The sequence below is a fragment of the Miniopterus schreibersii genome (genome assembly GCF_964146895.1).
Source record: "Miniopterus schreibersii genome assembly, chromosome: 14".
Taxonomy (NCBI): domain Eukaryota; kingdom Metazoa; phylum Chordata; class Mammalia; order Chiroptera; family Miniopteridae; genus Miniopterus; species Miniopterus schreibersii.
In genome coordinates, this window is record NC_138114.1 from 13,635,203 (window position 1) to 13,655,591 (window position 20,389).

The 20,389-nt window shown below is 48.7% G+C and overlaps 1 protein-coding gene across 4 annotated transcripts in view; it reads left to right on the forward strand.

The window, feature by feature from the left end:
* DLG5 (discs large MAGUK scaffold protein 5) overlaps nucleotides 1-9,645 on the forward strand; it is a 109,390-nt gene extending 99,745 nt beyond the window's left edge. For all 4 annotated transcript variants that reach the window (XM_081158824.1, XM_081158826.1, XM_081158825.1 and 1 more), the window contains 5 exons: nucleotides 3,919-4,062; nucleotides 4,286-4,413; nucleotides 5,585-5,694; nucleotides 6,418-6,527; nucleotides 7,909-9,645. In XM_081158824.1, coding sequence (XP_081014950.1) covers nucleotides 3,919-4,062; nucleotides 4,286-4,413; nucleotides 5,585-5,694; nucleotides 6,418-6,527; nucleotides 7,909-8,012 — 596 coding nt within the window. In that variant the 3' untranslated portion in view covers nucleotides 8,013-9,645. The remainder of the gene's footprint in view (nucleotides 1-3,918; nucleotides 4,063-4,285; nucleotides 4,414-5,584; nucleotides 5,695-6,417; nucleotides 6,528-7,908) is intronic.
* Nucleotides 9,646-20,389: the final 10,744 nt, after the last annotated feature.

Here is a 20,389-nt window from a genome sequence, read left to right on the forward strand (position 1 = left end):
TTTGTGGCCTAACATGTGGTCTCTCTGGGAGATGTTCTGTATGCACTTGGGAAGAATGTTCTTGGTGCTCTGTGTGTCTGTGAAGTCCGTTTGTTCTACAGTGTTCTTCAGGAGCTCTGTCTCCTTAGTGGTCTTCTCGCTGGTTCTGCTCATAACTGAGAGTGGGGTACTGAAGTCCCTTCCTGTTAACTGTGTTGCTATTTCTCCCTTCAGTTCTGTGTCTGACAGTGGAACAAAGGTGTAATGGCCACTGTAATGAGAAGGTATTTTAAGGCTGAAGGATGATGCAGGTAACTCCATAGAGTATAATAGAATTTATTATTGCGTAACTTATTTACAGGAATGTAGTGTTGGAGTAGACAGATGACCTAGCAACCTGGGCAGAGTATTCTCCGTTAACAGTCCCCTGTTGCAGTACCTTTTTATAGTGTAACTCAGGTACTAATGATTGACAAGACAAAGGGACAAAGAATGCGATAGTGACACGGGCCATTCCTCCTGGTGGTCTTGTGGTGGATAATTGTTTATAATCAATGCTATTACCAGTTTGATATTTATCTGGGTTGTCAGGCCATTCTGGCTGTTACTAACAAAAATATTATGGCTGCATTGTGTGCGTTTAAGAAACACAGATAATCATCAACCAGAAGGCTTTGGTGTGCTTGCTGAGGACAGCAAGGCTGGTTAAAGGTCACCTCAGGGACACAAAGGTGGAGGTCGTTTCCATTCACGGCCATACCTGTACAGTTTTGTCAGTGTTTGCTTCACATACTTGGGAACACTAAAGTGCATATATATATTTAAAATTGTTGTATCTTTCTGAAGAATTGACTCTTTTATTGTTATATAATGTCCTTTCTTGGACTCTTGTGATAGTTTTTGTCTTAAAGTCTGTTTTGTCTGATATAACTGTGGCCACCCCTGCTCTCGTTAGGTTCTATTTGCAGGAAATACCTTTTTTCTGTCTTTTCATTTTTGGCGCCTATGTGTGTCCTTCGATCTATAGACAGCATGTAGTTGGTTATTGTTTTTTTTAAATTTATTCACCCAATCTATTTCTTTTAATTGGGGTATTTAATCCATTTACATTTAAAATAATTACCAAGATAGAAGGACTTACTATTGTCATTTTGTTGTTTTCTGTATGTCCTGTAGCTTTTGCCGATCTTTTCCTTCTTGGCTACCTTCTTCTGTGTTTCATTAAATTTTTGTAGTGTTATGTTTTGGTTTGCATCTCATTTTGGTTTGCATCTCATTTTCCTTCATGTATATTTTATTGGTATTTTCTTTGTGGATACCATTGCAATTACATAAAACATCTAAAGTTACAACAATTCATTTTAAACTAATAACATCTTGATTTCAATCTCATATAAAAACTGCTTTACCTCTCTGCCTCCCACACTTTGTGTTATTGATGACACCAATTATTTCTTTTTATACTGTGTGTTCATTCACATAGATTTATAAGTTTACTTTCATGCTTTTGGTTTTCAATATCTATACCAGAGTTAAAAGCAATTTATGCATGTATATCATGTTGCTTCTGGATTCTTATTTGTCTATATACTCACTGTTACTGGGGCTTTTTGTGTTTCCTCTGGTCTTCCTATTCTGGCTGGATTTGGTGAATGCCGAGATGCTCTCCAGCCCTCTGGCTCTGTGATTATGAGGACTTCTGACGAAGCAGGTTATTCAGGGAGGAACAGGAGTCTTCTACATTGGCTACCTGCAGTGTGGGATACTAACAGTTGGGGTGTTCAAAAGAGATCAATGTGGATTGACACAGATGCATTCCAGAAGTAGCACTGAGCAAAAAAGAATATTTACAGTATCATGTCATTTAAAAAAGTTTTTTTAATTAATTTTAGAGAGAGAGGAAGGTGAGAGGGAGAGAGAGAGAGAAACATCAATTGGTTGCTTCCTGAACACGCCCAGCTGGGGATCGAACCCACAACCTGGGCATGTGCCCTGACCGGGCGTCAGGCCACGACCCTTCAGTTCATGTGATGATGCTCCAGCCAACTGAGCCACACTGGCTGGGGCCAGTATCATGTCATTTTTGTTGAATACATACTTATGTGCACATATTTTCTAGTCTTTTTGAGCATAAAAAAAATTAACTTAGTAAGAATAACAAACGTGGAGGGTGTACTTCCAGCTTGTATAGTGGTCCCCTCTGAGGAGGCGCAGGGTCCAGGACTGGATGGAGGTGTCAGAGAGGATGTTGGGCTTTATCTCTGGGATTGTAATTTCTAAAGAGGGGATGGTTCATCCCTCTTGGAGGAAGTTCTTTGTCTCGGGACTCCTCAGAGCCCTTAGTTAGGAATGCGCAGGCTCCCAGGACAGTGGAGGTGGCCTCCAAGCCCTCCCCTGCTTTGTTAGCAACAGGTCAGGTCACCAGGTTGAAAGATGCTGACAGAAAGCCATCTAGATGCACGTGCATAGTCATCAAGCCTAAAAAACACACACACGTAGAGTGAAGGAAGAGGAGAGACTGCTCAGTCCTGCCCACGGGCTCAGACTTGGGGCCGCTGCTGCACCTAGCACCGTGCAGTGTGCGCGTACGGCCCCACTTCCGCTCCCTTCCCGTGTCTCCTGGTCCCACTTTGCTGTACAGCCGTGACCGGGCTTCCAGGCCGAGCCTCTCATTGACCCGTCCTCACAAGCCCACCTTAGTCTTCCCTCCACCTCAGCTCTGCCCTGCCCGTCACCCACCATCCCGCCCGTCACCCACCATCCCGCCCATCACCCACCATCCCGCCCGTCACCCACCATCCCGCCCGTCACTCACCATCCTGCCCGTCACCCACCATCCCGCTGCCCTCTGCCTGGGGATCAGCTCCCATCCCACCTCTGTCCTGGGCCTCCCAGGTGGTCTCTTCATTGTCTGATCCAACATAGTATTTGTTTAACCCCTTCCTGTCCCTGGATTGCTTGTTCCGCTGCCTGGAGTTGTTGGGCAACTTCTGTGTGGTGGTCTTGCCATGTGGTGCTGTCTTATGACACTGGTTAGCATGTGAGCTTGGTGATGGCAAGGACTGTGCTTTACACACTTTTTAAAGTGTTTCTGAGATGCCAGCACAGTGACTAGTGCCAGGGAGGTGCCAGGAAGATATTTGTGGGCTGGTGTTTAGGCCAGTTCTTCTTGCAAGGACTGTATTATCCTCTTTGGTGGAAGGAGAGGAATGCAGTGTGTATCAGCGAGGGTATTGCTTTGACTGCTGTGACTGAGGCTACATAACAGAGGCCGAAGCATGATAGGAAGCTTATTTCCCTGCCATGTACAAGTCTGAGCTGGTGGGTGGTCCCAGGGAGACAGCTCCGTTCTGGGATTATCCAGGGACCCAGGTCCCTCTGTCTTTTGCTCTGCCATTTCCTGAGGGTTGTCCTCATCTCCAGGATCAGAGCTGGCTCATGGTACCTGGTTCTGTTTGTTCAGCTCATGAGAAAGGGGTCGAGGAAGTGGGAGCTTCACCTCTGCTCACCGTGCTGTGCAGGTCTGGGTTGCGTGACTCCCTACCTGCAGGGGAGCCTGTCCCTGCCAAACCCCAGAGGTTGCCTCTCTAGAGAGCAGAGACTGGATACTGGGGGTGGGGTGAGCAGGCGTAAGACACAGAAGGAAGGACTTCGGCAGGAAGAAGTGCTGAACTGACTTGGGTGTTCACAGACTGGGCAGTTGTGCTGGAATCCAGAATGGCCGTGCCCTGCTGTGCCTAGGACATGGGCCTCCCAGTGCTAAAACTGGGCAAATCCCAGGCAGACTCGGGTGAAGTGGTCACTCTACCTGGCTCTGGATTTGTGGAGTGAAGGGGGTGGGCCTGCCTAGAGTTAGCAAAGCCAGGGGAGCAGCGTGTCCCCAGCCGTTCTCCTTCCCTTCACTCCGAGTGGGTTAATGACACGGCCCCTCTCCCTCAGACTCAGTGAGCCTTGCCTATCAGCGGGTCCAGAAAGTCGACTGTACCTCCCTGAGGCCCGTCCTGATTCTGGGGCCTTTACTGGACGTGGTGAAGGAAATGTTGGTGAATGAGGCGCCTGGCAAGTTCTGCAGATGCCCCCTTGGTAAGGGCCCCCATGCCTGTCTCTGTGCCCACGCCCACTGTCTCCTGGGCTAGATTCCACAGTGTGTCCAAGCCCTCCTGACTTGGGTCATATGGGTGAGTGGGTTCTGACTCTTTCTCTGGGAGAGGGAACAGCAGGACTGGATGCCTGGCGGCCCCTCTGCACAGTGGTCTCCCAGAGCGTGAACAGTGCTGGCCTCCTGATTCCTCTGTCTACTTTGCAGAGGTGATGAAGGCCTCCCAGCAGGCCATCGAGCGAGGCGTCAAAGACTGCTTGTTTGTTGACTACAAGCGGAGGAGTGGCCATTTCGATGTGACCACGGTGGCTTCCATAAAGGAGATCACAGAAAAGGTACCTGTTGCTTCAGACCGAGGGTTCTACGCCTGTTTGAGCATTGGCCTTGGACCCGCTGTGCCTTTGGGCCCTGCCCTGTGCAGCTCCCGGACCTTTGGTGAGCTCACTGTGCCCTTTAGTCTGGATGAGCCTGCTGGGAGCCTCCCGCATTGCTGCTGTGTCCGGATGAGCCTGCTGGGCGCCTGCCCCATTGCTGCTTTGTGTGTCCATGTTCATGAAGAGGAAGCTGGGCTGGGCGAGGGGCGTCACAGTCACCCTGTGTCCGGGCTCCTCTCCCACTTACGAGAACTTTCTCTGCTCAGACGGGCCTCTCTCAGGGACTTCTGCAGGAGGTCCCACACCACACCTATCCACTGAGCTTAGTGCAGAGCTCTCTCTGTGTCATTCTGGGACAGGGCTCATGGCTTACAGCAGGGCCCCTGCCCCTGGGCCAGGAGCTATTGCTGCATGTCTTTAGGCTCTTGAAAGTCCTGAGGTCCACTTGCCAGGTAGTGTGAGGGAAAGCGGGACATGGCAGGGCACGCTGGAAAAGCAGCCCTCCAGGCTGTGGGTGCTCCTCAGGCCACACCTTCCAGGGCCCTTAGAGCTGTAGTGCAGATGCCCAGGAGCAGTGATGAGCTCCCATCAGCGGGGCCCCAGGCACTGGAGCTTTGGGAGACGAGTCATAGGCATGATACCTTTGGCTCATACTCTGCCTGGGGGCTCAGGGGACCCTGGGACACATTCTGGTCACAGCCCCGCAAAGACAGACTCCAGCCTCCCCTCTCCCGCCACACTCCCTGTTCCCTGAGGGCGGCCTGGGTAGCGCTTTAAGGAGTTCCCTGTATCTGGGCAAAGGTAGGAAAGGAGGTTTGCATTGGGCTACCCAGCCCCCACTGGGCCCTGACTTCGGGCCTTGACCCATCAGACTGACAACTTGTGGGGAGAGCGTTTCAGGGTCACCTTCCCCATGGTGTGTCACGTGTCGTCATGAGAGACAGTCTCGCTTCGTTGTTCATGGGTAGCTATGTGTCGATTTGTGGAGCCAGGTAGTGCAGTGGGAGGGGGAGGGGGGACCTATTGGTGGCAGAGAAGGGTGGAGGGTTTCCCCAGAAGGGCCCCGGGGTTGCCGAGGCCCCACCCCCAGGCCTGGCCCCGCGCTCACTCTGCTGTCCCCGCGTCCCCGCAGAACCGGCACTGCCTGCTGGACGTGGCGCCCCAGGCCATCGAGCGGCTGCACCACATGCACATCTACCCCATCGTCATCTTCATCCACTACAAGAGCGCCAAGCATGTCAAGTAGGTGGCGCGTGGCCTGCTGGGGTGGCAGGGCGGGGGTCGGGTGGGGTGGAGGAGTGAGACCAACCTCGCGGCCCTGAAACCTGGACACATACAGAAGGAGCCCTCTGCCCCAAGCTGTGACCTCATGCTCAGAGCCAGGCAGTGATAGCCTAGCCCAGCCCCTCCCTGCCCACCACCCCTCTGCCCTCTGGTGCTGCCACAGCTCTTAGTATGTACAGCTTTGTCTGCAGAGCTCCCCCCACCCCCTTCCCTCTTTCCCCTTCCCTCCCCCCTTCCCTCTTTCCCCTTCCCTCTCCCCTCTTCCCCCTTTCTCCTCCCCCTTCTCCCCTTCTCCTTCCCCCCCCTCCTGCCTCTCAGCTGGGTGCTCACGAGGACATAGGAACTCGGTGGCTTGGGATACGGATGAGTCTCTGCTTCCCTGACCTTCAGTGTCCCTAATGGTTGAGCTAACAGCTCATCAGGGCCCCTTTGGTTTTGCCCTTTATGCTTCCAAGCTTCTGGTACCTGCTCTTGGGGGCAGTGGGGTGTCTGCTTGCTATGTGCATGTACAGGGGGTGCCCACCTCCCCCCTCTGCCCAGAGTTCCCCATGGAGCCTGCAGGCTATTGCTGTGCTTCGTGAGGGGAGCACACAGGGATCCCTGTTACTCTGGACAAAAGAAGAGAAGAGGAAGGCCTGGGGAAGCGAGAGGCTCAGCTCGGTTTTCTGAATGTCCCCACAGGGAACAGAGAGACCCCATCTACCTGAAGGACAAGGTGACCCAGAGACATTCCAAAGAGCAGTTTGAGACGGCTCAGAAGATCGAGCAGGAGTACAGTAGGTACTTCACAGGTAGGTGTGCGTTCAGCTTGGAGAGCAGCACGCAGAGGGGATGGAATCGGGTCCCAAAGATACTGTTCTTAGAAGTGGTAACAGCCCATGCTTTCCGGTGCCTGCTGAATGCCCCTGTCAGCGTTTCATTGCAGGTGTTCTGATGGCAGGCATTTAATAGCTTGAGAGGTAAAGTTCACTGATTTGGCCTCAGGTCATGGTCTGGCCTTGTCCGCCCAGTTTTTACCTGTGCAGTGGTGGGTCTGTCTCACAGTCTATAGCGTAGCTTCAGTGCTCCAGGCAGGCAGCACAGCAGTGGCGGCCGTGACCCTGTGTTCCCAGCACCCTCCAGGGCAGGTCAGTTTGGCTTTGAGGTTTGGTGAAGAAAAGCTGTGTCATTACCATTCCCGGTCATTGAAACAAAGCAAACGAAAGCAAGGATGGCTCCAGTTGTTGGCTGTCACTCGACTCTGGCTTTCAGCCTCTTCCATAAACATCAGTCATTCGTAGGGGGGTTTAATAACGTGGTCAGAGAGAGGTGGGGACGGCAATTTTAATGAACGCGGAGAGGGTGCTGTGACCTAGTCTGGTGCTTCTCATGCAACAGTTGCTCTCAGAACCAACCTTGGTGCTTCCATCTATCTATGTGTGTATGTGTTTTAATTTCCAGCCCATCACAAACCAATATTTTAGTCAAATACATTAGTAGTTACTAGAGCAATGAAAATTTAAAACTCCAAACATAAAATACAAGCCTTGCCTTTTTATTAGATTTAACAGACACACAGTTACTGTCACACATCTATAGCAGTTTCTGAACACTCCCCAGCAATTCCTGTACGTACCCATGGCAGGCATCTGGGACATGCTTTGTCCACTGGCGCTGTCTGAGCCTGTGAGCAGGGCTGGGCCATACATGGAAACGTCACCATCTTTTCTGGGAATCCTCTCTGGTCCACGGGATTTCCAGCTCCTAGACCCATCCTGTTTCCTACAGAATTCTCCTGTTGATTAGACCATCAACTATCCCCCACCCCCAATGGCTTTCCAATAAGCTGGACTCCCCAGGGCAAAACTGGGCATTAAGCATACCCACATGTGATGCCCTTGGTTAAATCTGGTTACCCTGTGACAGGGGCCGGGAAGCCTGGCAAAATTGGACACCCACCTTCATGTAAGCCCATACTTTCAGGATTTTACTGGATAGTTTACCAGAGAAACAGATAAAAAGCCAAAGTGGTTTGTGTTCAACTCTTAATTTTTTTTCTTCCCCGATTTCTTGCTGATGGAAGAGAGGGGCTCAGAACAGGCGGAGGAACACAAAGAGTAAAGGGTGTGTTTATTTGTCTCCAGCCTGGGTCTTTTCTGAGCTCAGTACGTGTGTTTGGGGGCTCTTTTGCAGGGGTCGTCCAGGGAGGAGCCCTATCAAGCATTTGTGCTCAGATCCTGGCCTTGGTCAATCAAGAACAAAGCAAGGTCCTGTGGGTTCCAGCCTGCCCGCTGTAGAGGACGCTGTGCTGCGGAGTGACCGCGGCTCGCCCGCCTGTGTCAGGACCTGGCACAGCTCTTCAGTGACTGAAAATAGAGTCTGTCTGAATATGAGCATGAAGGGGAAGGATCCACAAGCAGGCCTCCAGAAGCACCTCCTTGGAGACAGAGGGCCGCAGACGAACGGATCTGGGCCCAGCCCAGCAGACTGTCTTCCTCTCACACGTGTGCTTTAGGACAAAACAGAAACCACAAACGACTTTGCTAGAGAGGTTCACCACCAACCTTCGGTAGCCAGCTGACCAGAGATGCTGCAAAGAGAACCTTTCACACCACAAGTTTACAAGCCTTTTCTAAGTATTTGGTTGTTTACGTTTACTTGAACGGCCCACGTTGGTGCCCAGCCCTGCCCCTCTGTCGATCCCCCGTGTTGCTTTGGTGTTGGTTTTGTTCCTGTTTTCAGCAAAACAACTCTGGAACCTCATGGGGCTGCTTTGCTTTGGAAGGTTCTTGTTGTTGGGACCAGAGCTCTGAAAGCTTTCTGCTCCTCGGTGGCATCTCTCCTGGCAGGACATTGGGACGGCAGATGCTTAGACATCAGTGGTGGCAGAACCAGTGCCTTTGTGGGGCCGACTCGCCAGCCGCAGTGGTTTCCCCACCTGCACCAGGGAAGGCGACACTGGCAGTCCCACAGACTTGTCTCAGACTTGCCCCCTGCCTTCTACGCCCTCTCATTTCTTCTCCGCCTGCCTTTATCATTTCAGCATTCTCTCCGGTCCATCGGAGCCTCTTGGGTTCACAATGACAACTCATTCTGGGCAGGATATTCAGCTGATGCAGGCCAGTGAGTCCTCTGGGCTCTGTAAATAGCGACAGCCTTTCTCAGCGCAATGTTTGCAGGGTACTTCTTAAACTGTAGAGTGGGCACACGCATCAGCTCTGTGGATATGAAAATTGTTTCAAACCGAGTTGAGAGTCTTCGGGGAAGCCTAGTGATTTGTGTTGTCACCGTCAGAATCTGAAAAGAGAATGGGATCTTTCAGTCTTGGCTGCAGACTCACGGCATGAACAATGCTCCATGAGGACGTCTTCGTTCGGGATTTGTTTTGTTTTTTCTTTTTTTTGCACTTCTGACGCTGGATGTCTCTGGCTGAAGGTCTGATGTGGTTCCTCCCTAAACTGTGCGTCCTGTTAATAATAGGTACTGTACGGGGCTCCGTGTAAGCGTCACGGGTAGGACCTATATTTTAATACTGTTCCTAACATTTCATTTTACTGGCAAGAAATCGTTGGTTTCACTTTATTCTTTGTAATTCTAGACACTAGATTGTAGTTTCGCCATACTGACATTTTTTAAAAAGGGATATATTTTCTTGCACAGTTGTTCAAAAAGAAACACGTTTCAGTCCTCAGTGCTGCCCTTTGTGTTACAGGTACAAGTTTTCTAGCTCCGACGCTAAGGCGCGTGGGCCGCCCCGAGGCCTCACGCGCGCTCTGGGCCGCGGCTCTGAGCGGCAGACGTGGGCTCGGCGGTACAGCGTGCACAGGTACTGTTCCGACAGGCTGGGATTTTCTGTACTGAAACCTTACTTTGTATCAAAAGTTAAACAGACTTTAGTACAATAAATAAAGGTCAATTTCTGTAACTTGTTGCGATGAAGGTACCTGTGCTTGTTTCCCATCTCTTCCTGCTCCCTCAGCTTTCCTTTATTCCCGAGCTTGAGGCGGCCCTCCTCCCCGCACCGCGCCACTGGAACTGGCTGAGTATGAGGCTCTTTCCAGCTCTGGTGACAATCAGGAGCCCCTTTCACCTGCTGCGTCAGCCTCTCTCTGACTCCCTCCTCCCACCCATGCAATCGTTCGTGCGTCCTTCCCTCCATCCATCTGTCCAGCACCTTGTGGGTGGTGGCTGCAACCAGGTGGCTGATTTGTGAGACTCAGACCCAGACCTCACATCCTCACATTCAGGTCTGCAGGTTTGGGCTGGGCCGTGGAAGGCAAAGGGGAAGGGCTCCCGTGTGTTCTCTGTCTGTATGGGGGAAAGGCCCGGTCCAGGCCCCAGACTAAGGAGGGCCCGGCTTGGCATGGGGGCTGTGCTGCAATACCAGCCAGCATCACATGGCTCTCTGGAGCAGGGCCTGGGCCTAAAAGCCTGTTTTGTGGGTGGCAGGAAAGCTGGGAAAAGTGGCCAGGAAGCCAGGGCTGGCCTCATTAAATGCTCTGAGACCGGGTCACAGAAGAGCCCTCCTCTAATGCTCTTTTTGCCTGGAGGAGCTTGAGGGCAACGTTTTGGAAAAGCCTCTTGCTGCTGTGGTGGCTGGGCCAATCCCTGGTCCTCTACTGCAGATTCCACTGTGGACCTGCACTCGGCCTCACCTGTGGCCACCGGAGTCAGAACTGTGCGGCCGTGCAGCTGGCTGGGACCCAGGGCAGCCCTGTACCCATATGCACCCAGCCACGGAGCCGCCACACCTCCTTGATAGCCCAGACTCAGGGCTCAGGGGGGCAGCTGCTGCATCGATTTTGTCACCTAAAAGGTAAATGGGATCAGGGTGCTGCTCCTTTTAGGACTGGTTTCTTTTAAAGAGCTTAATTACGTTGCCCAACCCTTAACAGTTTGCACTTGCGGCATTATGAGTAATTTTGTTTTTAGATGTTTCTGTGTTTTCCAAATTTTCTTTGGGAAACAGTTTTCTTCTATAATTATAAGGGAAAATCCATTCTCCCTTTTAAAAATGGAGGACCAGTCAAATTGATGAGATCATGGACCGTTCCTGGATGCACTGAGGCCATGCAGGGCAGCCCTGGGACACACTCACCAGCTTTGGGAGGGAATTCGTGCTCATCTCTGAACCAGGCTGGGAACAAGGGATGGGGAGGGGGTCACTGCCACCTGAGTTTCCACCCCAGGTTGGTGTTTGTTGCATGCTGGCTCAGGTCATTCTAGAAAGGCAGAGCTGACTTCACTCTAGCCATGAGGCCTTGGACGATTTCTCTCTCAGCCTCAGCGTTTGGTTCTCCAAAGACAGCATTGACTAGATGATCCCAAGGCCCCTTCCCATGTTGACGCCTGTGCTGACCTCATCCTGGCCTTGCAGAGGCTGAGCAAACCCCAGCCCCGGGAGCCCTGACACAGACTTTGCAGGAGGTTGGAGGTGAGCTTGACACCTGATGCTTAGGAGCAGAAACTGAAGGAGTCTGGGTTAGGAGCCTAGCACTGGCCCAAAGCCTTGGGCCTCTTCTTGGCTGAGACAAAGCTCTGAGGCTGAGCAGAGTGGTTGGTGCAGGGTGGGGCAAAGAGCAAGCCTAACTCACCATGGGGAAGCTCGGCTGGCATTGGAATGACGGTCTCTCCCAGGGGAAAGGGCTCTAAGTCTGGGCCTTGGGCAGCCGGGCCTTCTCCGCGCCCTTCCACGGGCATGCTAGTCTGTGAGTTTCCTCGATCTTCTTGCTTTAGTTCATACTCCCATCTGCTCATACCTTCCAGAATATGGCCTCCTGTCTCTTGATGGTTCCCCCTTGCTACTTATTATGAGTCTGTGTGTGTGAAATGTGTCATGCTTACAAAAGGACATAGATAATGTAAATGTATGCTCCAAAGAGTAATAAAATGGATGGCGTCTGTCTTTAAGGAGCAGAATACTACCCCTACCCTAAAAGTCACCTTATGCCCAACCCAGTTGAATTCTCCACGTTTTTCACTAAAGCAGGCGTTTACTGACTTGGGGTTTAATCATGTCTTTGCTTTCCTGTCTGTTTTTACCCCTGCTGGAGGTGTCTTTAAACAATATAATGTTCAGTTTTAAAAGCACTGGGCATCAAGCACAAATTTAGCTGTGTGGGGAAAGAACTACTTTGCCACTGTTAGATGAAGTTGGCCAGAAAAAGGAATGCGATCCATGGGTCAGAGTGAACCTCAGCTTCCCTAGGAATCTACAAGAGACCCTCTGGGAACGTCAGTGAGCAAGGACTTGAAGGATTCCTGGAACCAGTGGGGTCACCACAATCAGTTCTGGCGGCAGCTCTCTCCACAGACCAGGGCTCACTGTCTGGCAGAAATACAGTCAGTGGAGGGATGGCTTGAATATGGAATTCAGGAAGGCCTGTGAGAAACGCATTTCCTTGATTCCAAGTTCTAGGGCTATTGCATTTCCTTCAACTTGGCAGAAGCTGGGAAGTTTCCTCCCTGAAGAATGTAAGATAGGATTTCTGAACTAGGGGCCAGGCCCTCTCCAGCTAGACTGCTCTGCCCTGCCCTGCCCTGCTCTGCCCTTCCCTGCTCTGCTCTGCCCTGCCCTGCCCTGCCCTGCTCTGCTCTGCTCTGCTCTGCTCTGCCCTTCCCTTTCCTTCCCTTCCCTTCCCTGCCCTGCTCTGCTCTGCCCTTCCCTGCTCTGCTCTGCCCTGCCCTGCCCTGCCCTGCTCTGCTCTGCTCTGCTCTGCTCTGCCCTTCCCTTTCCTTCCCTTCCCTTCCCTGCCCTGCTCTGCTCTGCCCTTCCCTGCTCTGCTCTGCCCTGCCCTGCCCTGTTCTGCTCCTGTGCTGCTCTGCTCTACCCTGCTCTGCTCTGCCCTGCCCTGCTCTGTCCTGCTCCTGTGCTGCTCTGCTCTGCCCTGTCCTGCCCTGCTCGGCTCTGCCCTGCTCTGCTCCTGTGCTGCTCTGCTCTGCCCTGTCCTGCCCTGCTCGGCTCTGCCCTGCTCTGCTCCTGTGCTGCTCTGCTCTGCTCCTGTGCTGCTCTGCTCTGCTCCTGTGCTGCTCGGCCCTGCTCGGCTCTGCTCCTGAGCTGCTCTGCTCTGCTCTGGTGAGACATCTTCAGTGTTTCAGCTCCAGCTGGGGAGACGACGTCTTCAATCTTCAGTGGAAAGGGAAAATGCAGTTCCAGAGGAGACCAGACTTATATAGACAGAAAAACTCACTCCCGATCCCCCGATTGGCCCACCCTCCTGCAAAGGAGGACTCAAAATCCTTGTAGCTTGATTGGTCCAAAAGGCACTGTCCTGATTGGCCAGTGAAGAAGCTGGTGGGACAGGGCTGTGCAGCTCTGCTCGGCTGGGGGGCCTCAGCCCTGTTGGCTGGAGGGGGTCCGGGAGCCCCTTCGGGAGGCCGGCTCCTGGCGGGGGCGGTGCGGGGGACGCGGCTCAGCGCAGCCTCCCTGAGGGCAGTTTGAGGGAGAGGTCCCTGTGTAGAAATGACTGCTGGACTCCGTGTTTTAAATTTGAGCCCTGTTAGCCACTGGGAGCCCTTCTTAGTGGAATCTTCTTTCCCAGGGTCCACAAATGATAAAGACAAGATGAACAGTGCTGCTCTGCACTTGGCCTGTGAGTGGTCACGCTCCTGCATGGTGACTCTTCACAGATGGAAGATGCCGGTTTAACTCTGATGATGAAAACAGGACAGCTCCTGGTTAAGGCTTTGCAATGCCAGGAAGCGGAATGTGCCACTATTCTGTTCTGCTGGACCGCGTGGGATCCAAATGTCCCGGACAGCGACGGCATCACCGCTCTCCACCTTGCTGCTGCTGGCCCATCTGCTTTCAGCCTCTAAAACGACTTGGCAGTTGTTGACTCCGCTCTCCCCGTATTCCTAGATTTATGTATTTCTAAGGAAGTCCTTTTCCTATATATTTACTTTGTTTTAATAGAGGAGCAAAATTAAGTTTCTTGATCAATCTGCTTTTTTAACCCAGAAGTAAGGCTTATACCTTTTCAATTTCCTTTACTATTATTACTTTACTCTCAGGGGAGCTTGGAAGGACCTAGAATGTGCACCTCATTCCTTTTGGGCACATCCCCTTGCAGTGTGTGGGTGTCAGGCTTCAAAGGAGAGGCAGAGCCAGTAGGAACCAGTGCAGTGGAGACGTAAATGTACACATCTTTTACAAGCCATTCGCTCATGTGGTGTGGGTGCCGGCTAAGCAAGCCAGTGGCGAAAACAGGACGGCCACGGGCAGGTGCAGCTCAGGGCGAGACCGAGCTGCCCGCAGGCAGGGAGGGGAAGAGAGTGAGCAGGATGATTTCACAGGTATGCGTGAAACTGCTGTCCGCAGGTGGAATTTCTTCTTTTTTTTCCCACAGAAGCTTCAGCTTTTAAGGCTTCTGCTTCTAAGGCCTTTCAACTGATTGAACCAGGCCCACCCACATTATTCAGGATGCTTCATTATCGTAATGTCTCATTGGGGGCTCTTACTGCATCTGCCAAATCCCTTCACAGCAACACCTAGCATAGTGTCTAATTGAATAACTGGGGACTGCATCCTAGCCATAAAATAAAACACACACCCACACACACACCAGTGTGTTTACCAGTAAATTAATTAACCGGTTCCCAACAAATGGGCATTTGGATTAAGTTCGTTGCTGTATTTATAGACTTATCTAACTTTATAGAAGCTTCTATGAGGAGATTATAGTTTACAGATAAGGACATTGAGGCTTTAGGCCTTTAAAGTAAATTGCCTGAGCCCCCCCCCCCTTTTTTTTTGCCATGTTACCTTTAGGATTGTCAATGTAAGAAACATTCAAACCTATAGAAAATTTTTGTGAGTTTATTTGAGCCAAACTGTTGACAGTTTCTGGGAAGCAAAACCTCAATAGATTGAGATAATGCTCGAGAGAATGGCAATTTTACACCTTATTTTATACATTACAGTCAAAAGAGCAGATGCAAGTGGGTTACATGAAATCCACTGGTTATCGATTAGGGAGGCGGGAGAAAGCCAAGCGGGGAAACCTCTGGGATTGGATGAAAAATAAAATGAGAGACACATATATCTTTTACCTAGGTGGGTGCAGGATAGTTAAGTCAACAATTAACTCAAAACAGTGAGGAGATTTGTGGTCTCCCCTGTGCTTTGGGGGGTCTGGGAAAAGGGAAATTGCTTTGATATTCCAACAATATGTTATCGTAGATGCAAAAAGACAATAGACAGGCTCAGTTAAGGTGAAGATTGACCTTTGTCAGGGAAAAGGTCAGCCTAGGACATGACAACCTGCCATAAACTGCTTTTAGTTAAGTTTTCAGACCATCCTTTGTGGTTACTTTAGGTCTCTGAGCTTGCAAGGCCACCACGCAGGCCTCACCCGCGCTTGTCAGGTTATTAGCATGTCGACCCTTTTTTTCCACACATCCCCCTTTTGGTCATAAATCAATCCAAAGGATGCATTGATGACCAACTTTTTGTTTGGATAACAAGGTCCCACGGTGCTAGGAAGGCTCATTCCTAGGAAGTCTCAGTGTTAGTGTTTGTCTTGCTGAACAATGGGGGCTGGGGCAGGACCATAACCTTGGGTGGAAGTCAAGGCCAAATTTTTGTTTTCCTCCAAAGTGAACGGTGGGTAGATGGGAGGCAGGCAGCTCTTATGGGCCTTTATTAAAAACACTCTGGATTATTTCTAACCTACAAGCTATTATGATCCAGATTTTGTTGCCTGCCTCCCTTTTTTATATTTTGCATTTAGTATAACATGCACTGATAGTTTGAGGCCATAAAGTGCACCTTTTCAGTTTTTATAATCTGACCATGAGATAGGTTTGAGAAAAGTCTAAAGAACAAGTATAATAATATTATTATTAATACTATTAGCAACATTAATTTGTAGGTGTACAGGCCTTGTCGGTGTGTCAGGGTGGCTGTCTGTCTATGACATTTGGGCTTTCCATCATTGAAGGGTCTGATCTCCACTGTAGATGGAGGCGAGTGTCAGAGACGGGCCTATGTCACTTGCGGTTAGGCACCTGATAAGGTAAGGTCCCTTCCAACACTGTTGGAGAGATTCTTGGATGTCTTTCCCAGTGGACAAAAATCTCCTGGTTGTAAGCTGTGGTCTTTGAAGTCTGTGTCCTGGGAGCACACTGTGAAGTGAATGTTACTAATTTCTCCGTCCTTATAACCTGGTTAGTGAGCCATTGATAACAATGCAGAATGGCTCCTTTTAGTTTCCCTCATATTTGGAAAACAAAAAGATTTAAAATCAGTAATATTTAGAACAGCCCTAAGAATAATAATTATTCTCACTTCATTTAGAATAACCAATGTTTTGTTTATCTTGATTATTTGCCAGTATTTTCATGAATTCAGTTATTCCTTAGAGTTCTATAAATATTCATCTAGTTCAAAGATACGACCTGCTTAGAAACCTGTAATTCAGAGCAAGTTGGAGTCCTTTTCATGGGTTTTTCTAAAGATATAACATACCTGCAAATGGATCAGAATAAAACAATGACTGTCTGTAAATGACAAAACTTAAAGTGGCATGGCTAGAGTTTTTATTATAATGCAATTAATAAAAAAAACACCTTTGCTTTTCTATAAGATATAACATTCCAAGACAACAATTTCTTGGTAAATAATAATCACTATAAAATGACAGAGAATAATATAAAGTCCATATGTATATATGTTATATATATAATATACAGTATATACACGTGTGTGTGCATGTATACATATATATATTTAGATTCAATATGCAATTTCAATATATAAAGAACAAATAATATGCAAGATTTTCAAATGCTGCATGCTTATTGGAAGTGTGCATCGAGCATTGGAAATAATTCATAAACTCCCAGTGTCCAAAGTGCCACTGCTGGACGCCCCCACAGGGAACCATCACTTTTGGCTTGACTGGTGTCACTGACAGGACACCTGCTACCCCTAGGAGCTCCGTTTGAACTTGGCTTTGAATCTTTGCAAGTTCCTCTCTAGAGCAGGCTGAAATTTTTAGAACATCCATTTTAATAAAAATATATGTATACAAATGGAAGTTATTATATTACTATTAGTATTAGTATTACTATTATTATTTTCGCACAGCTTCCCATGCAATTCCAAGCATATTAAATAGACCTAATTAGTTTAAAAGCTTTTTTTTACAAGCCTCTTGAGGTGAATAGGGGAGTTTTAGAAAAGGTAAAGGATTTGGTGGGTTTTTGATATTCTACAGCCACACCTTTGGCCCTACAAAGACTGCATTTATAAAACAAGGACAGTATTTATTTTACCCCAATAATTGAGAGTTGCTACTCAAATGTTGTCAACTGGACTGACAAATCATTCACCCATTTTTGTAGTGTTTCTGTCCACCTGGGAATATTCTTCTAGTTTAGTCAGCACATAGCTTAGGGTCACCTCTGAGAGCCATAGGCTTGGATACATGGAGCCTCTGTCCACTTCCCTCGGGAATGGTAAAACAGGTCTAGCTGCAGCATCAGCTAAATAACTTCCTTTTGCTTCCATAGTGGCAGCTTTAGAATGTCCTGGGATTTGGTTAATAGCCAATTGTTTTAATTTCCGTATGGCATCTAGTAATTCTGCAACCTATTTTCCATTCTTTATGGGCTGCCCTTAGGAAATTAAGAAGACTCGCTGCTTCCACAACATTCTAACGTTGTGAGCTACACCAAAGGCAGAGCTACTAGTGATGCCACTGTGATAATATGGTTATTATTGAACAGGAAAGGAGTAAAGGGGAAGACTAGATAATACAGGCATGCCATTTATACAGATTTGCTAATTTAACACTCTCCAAGTCTGTTCCCCACTGATTGATGGGGGGAGGGACTAGACAGAGGCAGTTCAGATGCCTGCCCAGTAAGGCCTGAGTGATGTGGGAAGGTGCCTACCTGTCTGTCAGTCACACCTGGAAGCGAGTCAGTGGCCTAGATGGCCATGACCGCCGCAAGTGTGCAAAACCTGGATATTTAAACTTCTAGACCAAGGAGCACTCCCTCTTCTCTTGCCTGCTTGCCTGTGCTCCTGGGACTCCTGTTGCAAGGGGGCTGGCTCCCCTGCACCCAAGTGGCCCACAGCCATGTGGGGCTCCACACAGTGGACTAACGGACTTTAATGAGCTTGGATGCTAAACTGGACCCGGACTCCAACATGGATAGGCCACTCTGGACACTGGCCTTCCTTTGGCTCTACTGGGACCCCAGCTGCCCCTTTTCCAGGACTGGGTTAAGGAGCAGGGGACTTTGGAACCCAAAGAATGTAACTCCACACAAATAAAGCTTTTACCACACCTCATTCTCCCATGCGAATCTTAGAAAATTCATTTTCTAAAGATACTGCAAGAACCTTGCTGCCACGGGTGACAGGGAAATTTGATTCTCTGGTGACAGTATCAGCGTAAATACTCGCTATTTAATGATCTTTGGCCAATTGACAGTCCCAAATTAGAATAATTAGGCTTGTTGGGCAGATTTTATTCAGGTAAATAGGAACCTTCAGCTATGTCCACCAGGGAAGTTATTGCGTATCCAGCTCAGTAACATTCTGCTTATCATTTGAAGAGCCATCTCTAAGCCAATTAAGTCAGCATTATGAAGGAGTGTCCTATAAACCATTCCTAGGAGTGAATTCAGTAAGCAAAGTGCAGTCATGGAGGTTTTTATTCTGCAAAGAAAGTAGCAAAGTTGCTGGGATAAGACTGTTAGATCCAGTTTAAGTGCAATTAGGTGCAGAAGGCAAGAGCCAGTCGGCTGAGAACTCAGTGGAGACTTAATAGAATGAGGAGATGGAGAGCCCACAACTATCTTTTGTGTTTGTGTAGTGTGTCTACAGCAGAAATGGCTGTGATGCAGGAGGGAGCCCTTTAAGGCTGCTAACTCTAATTGCTGACTATAATAACCTAGAGGTCTATGATGATCTAAATTTTTGAGTTAAAATTTCTGTAATTAAGGTGTCCCAGAGTGGAAGCTTTAGATAATTCTTTAGAGATTTTATAGCTTGTTTCCCTTCTGGGTTTCACTGAGTTGGATCAGGTACATATAGAGGCTGGGCCATTAATGAAAAATCCAATTGTGACAAACCCAGGAATCCTCTAAGCTGCTTTCTTTTTTTGTTTGCTTGTTTTGTTTTGTTTTTGAAGAGGAAAAGATAGGATTCCTGTCAGTCTTTCAGGGTTAATTAGTAGCCCATCTTTAGATATTAGAACCAAAGTATTCTTCCTGAGGTAGACAGAATCAGAGCTTGTTCTCTGATATCCGCGTTACTTTGCAGCTAGCTGTTGTAATAGGTATATTGTGTCCTTCTGGGAGTCTAGTAATTTCCTAGAGCATAAAACTAAATCACCCACATGTAGGATTAGAGTGGACTATCTAGGAAATTCAACATTTAAATCAGCTTTTAGTATCTAAGACAATAGGTGGGACTTTTCATACATTACGTGGGGCATTACTGTCCACGTAATCTTTCCAGGTGAAAGCAAAGATGTATTAACTGTCTTTTTCTACTGGTATGCTGAAAACACACTACATAAATCTATTATTGCAAAATGTTGGCAGTCACAGGAATGGCTGATAATAAGGTATGTAGATTTGGAACTACAGGATGCCTGGGAATAGCTAGCTTATTTATAGTTTTGAAATTTTGTACAAATCTCCATCTTTTTCTATTTGGTTTCTGTACTGGAAGGATAGGAGAGTTACAGGGGCTCGTACATGGAATTATAAGCTCCCCCCTTATTTAATTGATTTCAGAGAGAGGAAGGGGGAGAGAGAAACATCGATGAGAGAGAATCATCAGTTGGCTGCCTCCTGCATGCTGCCTACTGGGGATTGAACCTGCAACCCAGGCATAGCCCTGACTGGGAACCAACCGTGACCTCCTGGTTCATAAGTCAACACTCAACCACTGAGCTACACCAGCTGGCAAGCATCCCCTTTTTTATGGTAATTTTAATTTCTCCTAAACTATTAATAAGAAGGGGAAATGCCTTCTGGAAGTCCTCAGAGCAGTCCTATGCTTGTTTCTGATTGTGTTTATGGTTTTGTTTTTTTAATCCCATTTCAGTCTCCTGTAATCCTTAAAGTGGACAGACTTCCTTACAAAAGTTTTCTTGTGAACCTTATTTAATAATTCTGTTGCTTTTGCTCCCAGAAACCAGTAGGTATATTAATTGCAATAGGTTAGTGAAGGAACAGAAAACAAGCCTTTCCTTTTCTTTGTTTTGGCTTTTCCTCGATTTATAAGGAGCACCTGGTAATTAAACCCTGCGACTGTGGGCTCCTCTGTTCAAACTGGACGAGAGAAGAGATACGGCTGCGCTTTTCCCTCCTCCCTGCTGTTTAACAGCCTCAGGACGATTCGCTCCGAGTAGCCTCTGGTTAGTGAGAAGTTGAATTAGGATTCCTCCCAGTCCTCTGCCCATTCACTCCACTCCCCAAAAAACAGGCCTCCCCTTGGAAGTCTCCACAGCTCTGTTCTAAGCTTGTTTTGCAGGCCTGGAAAAATGCTGATGTGGCTAGGCCTCTACATCTGCCTGACCACTGCCTGGACACCAAACAACTGTAACTTTTCAAGACAGCTCCCGGCCTGTGGGTACAGTTGACTCGCTAATTTCGCACAGCCCCCTCCCTTCCTTACCCGCCGCCGCAGCCGCCTACTCCCAAAGCCAAG